Here is a 5421-nt window from a genome sequence, read left to right as displayed (position 1 = left end):
TCGACGTAGGAATTTTTCAATAAATGAGGACGTCGGTTCCCTCTGGGTTTAGAAAAAGGATAAGCAGTAATATTGAAAGAAGCCTATGCGAATATCTATTTCCTTAAGTTTCGTAAAGTAAACAAATAGATAAATATATAAGTAAATAAATAAATAAATGAATAAATGGGAAATATTGAAAGAAACTTATGAGGATATCTATTCCCTTAGGTTTCGTAATATATATACATATATATATGTATATGTATATATATATATGTATATATATATATATGTATATATATATATATATATATATATATATATATACATATATATATATATACAAGCACCCGGACCTGGCTTCGCCAGGTGGGCTTGGCCTACGGCGTAGCCCGCGCCCTGCCCTACGGGCAGTTTTAATGTACCAAAATGGGAAAATAAAAGAGTAACAATAACTTCCATAATTTTATTTAGACCTACTACGATTTTGTACATGAAAAATACATTAAACACATGAGTGGAAATTCAAATCTTCCTTCTCTTTCTAACGATGTCCCTCAGTGAAAGGTCTTTAGAATAATCCACTGTGTAAATTTCTTCGGGCATAATCATGGCTACGGCTTCTTCTTCTATCTTACTGAAAATTGGTCTTGGAATGCACACGATGGATTGATCAGGTTCTTCTTCCCCTATTTGCGAAGGAGTCTTCAAAATCTCCCGAAGGAGTCTTCAGTCTCCAAAAGGAGTCGTTAAAGTTTACTGACGTCGTCAAATTCTCCCCTCGTCTCTCTCTCTGTTTCTCTTTCTCGTTAGGTCAATCATAAAGGCAATAGAATTTCGGAAGGTGGTCATAAAAACGCCAGGAAATTTTCAAAACTGAAAAACTTTATTTTTTTATGTATATAGATTCTCTTGGCAATATTTCGTAAAGATTCTCTTAGCAATATTTCGTAAAGATTCTCTTGGTAATATTTCGTAAAGATTCTCTTGTTAACATTTGGTAAAGATTCTCTTGGCAATATTTCGTAAATATTTTCTCATTAATATTTCGTAAAGATTCTTTTGTCAGAATTCCGTAAAGATTCTCTTTTTCTTGTTAGCACCACTTTCTTTTTCCATGGTAATATTATTAACGTATTAGATTAACACACGGAGAGCAGCTTAAAGACACGTCTACCCTCTATGAATGCTTACAGGCGTCTGAGTCAGATGTGTCCCCGGGAGTTAATGTTACCGGTGATGACTCATTTCCGGGTTGGGCCTTGCGTAGGAGGTTGGAAGGTTTAGAGAGAAATATTTTTTTATGTTAGTGGATATATATATATATATATATATATATATATATATATATATATATATGTGTGTGTGTGTGTGTGTGTGTATGTGTGTGTGTGTGTGTGTGTGTGTGTGTGTGTGTGTGTGTGTGTGTGTGTGTGTGTGTGTGTGTGTGTGTGTGTGTGTGTGTGTGTGTGTGTGAGAGAGAGAGAGAGAGAGAGAGAGAGAGAGAGAGAGAGAGAGAGAGAGAGAGAGAGAGAGAGAGAGAGAGAGAGAGAGAGAGAGAAATTCGCCAATGGACATTAAGTGTGTGTGTGTGTGTGTGTGTGTGTGTGTGTGTGTGTGTGTGTGTGTGTGTGTGTGTGTGTGTGTGTGTGTGTGTGTGTGTGTGTGTGTGTGTGTGTGTGTGTGTGTGTGTGTGTGTGTGTGTGTGTGTGTGTGTGTGTGTGTGTTCTCCAAGATCCTTACAAATAAACTAAGTAAAGTTTTAGATGGAAACCAACCGAGAGAACAGGCAGGCTTTAGGAGCGGAAATTCGACTCTAGACCATTTTCAGGCAATAAACCAACTAATCGAGAAAACAACAGAATACAATATACCTCTGTGTTTACCTTTTGTAGATTACGAGAAGGCCTTTGACTCTGTAGAACAAATAGCAATACATTAAAGTCGCTACGCAAACAGGGTACAAACGAACAGATCGTAAGAGTTCTAGGAAAGATTTATGCGAATGGTACCGCTATAATTCGACTACATAAAGGTACAGAAAAGATCAAGATCAAGAAAGGAGTACGGCAAGGTGATACAATTTCACCCAAACTATTTACAGCTTGTTTGGAAGATATTTTCAGAAGATTGAGTTAGGAAAAGAAAGGTTTAAAGATTAATAGCGAATATTTGAACCACCTAAGATTGCGGACGACATAATTCTTATTTCAGAAAGAGCAGAGACTTGCAAGATATGCTAAGTGATCTAATGAGTAAAGTCTCAAAGTAGATTGAAAAATTAATAAGAGTAAAACCAAAGTTAATGTTCAACACGAAAGTTCAAAAGAAAGGTTTTAAGATCAATGGCGAGTATTTGAACCACCTAAGATTTGCGGATGACATCCTTCTTATTTATGTATGTATGTCTATACTCATATGCACATACATATGTGCCTAACAGGTACATCTAAGGCATTATGTAACTTTGAATTTCAAAGAGGCATTACTTTTTCTTTTGGTATCCCTGATATAAAAAAAAATCCTTCAGGAATAGTTAAGCTATACATATATATATATATGTATACATATATATATATATATATATATATATATATATATATATGTATATATATATATATATACAGTATATATATATATATATATATATATATATATATATATATATATATATATATATATTTGATTCAATAACTTTTTGCGAATTAGTTACTTCCATATGAATGCAATAAAGTGGCTGCAGTTTTTTCGTCTATTTCTATTACAAATTACAATCAACAATCTTATGTAATCATTACTAATTGTTCTTTTGTTTACTTTTTGTTTTGTTTTCTTGTGTAATGTCTATCTATCTCCTCCAAAGACTTCCCACTGGTTTCCAGTATAAGAAGTGGAATCACAGCACTTGCAGTTCCACAGAAAGCACAAAACCAAAAGACAGTATGATAACCAAAAGTATTTTTCATATTAGGGAACGACTGAGCCGCTCCAGTTTTGGACAAAGCGTTAGCTGACCCTGTTATGGCCCTCCCCATTTGACGGAAGGTCCCAGGTAATATCTCCCCCGAGAGAATGGAGAACACAGCCAGAACCCAAGCCATATTGAAACTAAATATGACCACAGCCACCAGTGGCAGCCAGGACACATAAGAAACAAGTTCTTCCCCATTTTCCACCATGTTTTTTACGTAGAAAAAGACACCGAGCGAAAGGGTACAAAGTGCAGAACACAAGGTGGGTCCAATGAAAGCCACCCTTCGTCCCAAATAGTCAACCAAAAGCATAAAAAACAATGCCCCCAGTGTCCTACCGGCACCCACAGAAATGGAGCAAACATTGTTATTGTCACAGGAATCGGCCTCGTCAAATATGACAGTAGTGTAAGACAGAATAACTATATTTCCTCCCCACTGAATTAAAAACACCATCGCACTTAGAAGACCAACTCTTTTCAATATGCTCACGTCCTTAAGGTACACTAACTGATGCATTATACTACTGCCAATACTTCTCTCTCTAACATGGTCGCATATATCCTTATATTCTTCATCAATATTGTAGTGACTGCCCCTGAAAAATTGTAAAGATTTAGCCGTCTCCTCAAATCGACCTCTATTAGCCAGCCATCTTGGTGAATCATGAAGAAATAATAGTCCTATGAAAGTTGGTACAGATGTAGAAATACCAACCACAAGAGCTAATTGTCGCCATGTCAAAGAAAGGGCACCAATGCCATACATAAACATCATACCCAAGGCTCGGCAAACGTCGACGACACCACTCAAAGCCCCTCTGTATTTCATATAGGCGATTTCAGCCATGTAGGTATAAGGAGTATTTTCAAGAACACCTTTGGTCGTCCCTAACAAGAATATGGCGAAGTGGAGAAGTTTAACTGAATTGACAAAATAAATCATAATCCAGGCGCAGAGCCAGGCCGGGAGAGTGACAAGAGTGGCGACACGAGGCCCGAGCTCCACCATCAGAAAACCGCAGCTGATGCTCCCCACCAAGCTGCCCACGTTCACGAGACTCGCTGTCAACAGAAAAAGAAGAAACAAAAGTTTATTTGAGAATGCCCATTGACATGAATTATGCAATCATTATAAAAGAAAATATAAGGCATCATTGGAATTTCCATTGCAAAATTTCTTTATCCAGCCGTTATATTTACCCATCATCAAAAGGACAACGAAAAAAATAATAATAAATTTAGCTTTAAAGGTTTTATAAAAGGCATGTATATATCTTTATTTTGGCCTTGATAATACTCGAAATCGTTCTTGAGTGTTTCCTGAGTTATCAGAGTAGTCTGACATTACATTAAACTTAACCCATTAAACTCCGATGACAAGATGTCTTGTCATTTGGTCAAATAAAACAAAAAATCATAAAACACCAAAATGTTTGATCAAACATTTTGGTGTTTTATGATTTTTTGTTTTATTTGACCAAATGACAAGACATCTTGTCATCGGAGTTTAATGGGTTAAATGAAAGAGCTGTCTTTTCCTGTATTACTTTTGTTACATATTTGCTCTAGATAACAGAAACACACTGATATTGAAAGACAGCCCAATTTTCTAAAACGCTAATTCACTCTAAAAATAAGGTACTTCCATTGTCTATAGATTATCATCTACTTGATTTTTCCAACAATTTGATGTTTTATCATATTTTCTGAATTTTACCTAATATTTGAAAGATTTTCATTCAGAAATGTATTTCAACTTTTATTAAAAGAATACACATTAATAAAGCATGTTTGATTTCAAAGAGAAATACAAACGTAACGAGGTTGGAAACACACAGCGTTTGATAGTAAAACTGAACTGGGATAGGAGAGAGTATTTGAACTGAGACGTGAAATTTACTGAGGAACAATAGAAACAGTTTTACATAACATAAAACAGTTATCTCGTGATTGGAGGATGAAACTAAACTAAGAGGATGAGAGAAATCATCAATCCTGACACGCCGAGGAAACTAAAGAACAATGAAAGCAACTTTAGGTAACATAAAACAGATATTTCCATATGTTAATACCTTACCAAAGAGAGATACGTTGTACTCATCCAAATAGAGGTCTGTTGAATTCTTGTCGGTGAGTCGAGGGATGGTAGCGCCCGCGTACGTTGTGGCGCATCCTGATGCGAGCTGGGCCAATGCTACTACTAAACCTGCCAACACCTGCCGGTCAATTGTTTGTTGGTAAGTTCAACCGCAGAAAGTTCATTGAAAGGTATTTGAATAAAAAATGTTTGAATTTATGTTTTTTAATGGCTTGAATTTTACCCTTAAAATGATTTAGTAATTATCTTTGTGCATGAATTCCAATCACAGATCACTGATGCCACTATATTCTTAAGGATATATATATATATATATATATATATATATTACAGGTGAAAAATGTAATCACACATTTGTCAATAACGT

The 5421-nt window shown here is 35.6% G+C and overlaps 1 protein-coding gene across 1 annotated transcript in view; it reads right to left on the bottom strand.

Annotated features, from left to right (window-relative positions):
* Positions 1-2700: 2700 nt before the first annotated feature.
* LOC143035542 (facilitated trehalose transporter Tret1-like) overlaps positions 2701-5421 on the bottom strand; it is an 8859-nt gene continuing 6138 nt past the window's right edge. Inside the window, exons 4-5 of the mRNA XM_076202410.1 lie at positions 5034-5172; positions 2701-4018 (exon numbers count right to left, since the gene is read on the bottom strand). Of these exons, the coding sequence (XP_076058525.1) occupies positions 2796-4018; positions 5034-5172 (1362 nt within the window). The 3' untranslated portion in view covers positions 2701-2795. The remainder of the gene's footprint in view (positions 4019-5033; positions 5173-5421) is intronic.

The sequence above is a fragment of the Oratosquilla oratoria genome, chromosome 19 (genome assembly GCF_046742065.1).
Source record: "Oratosquilla oratoria isolate Oo_2021 chromosome 19, ASM4674206v1, whole genome shotgun sequence".
Lineage (NCBI taxonomy): Eukaryota > Metazoa > Arthropoda > Malacostraca > Stomatopoda > Squillidae > Oratosquilla > Oratosquilla oratoria.
Note: the sequence above shows the minus strand (reverse complement) of the source record. Positions and strands in the feature narration are given on the sequence as shown.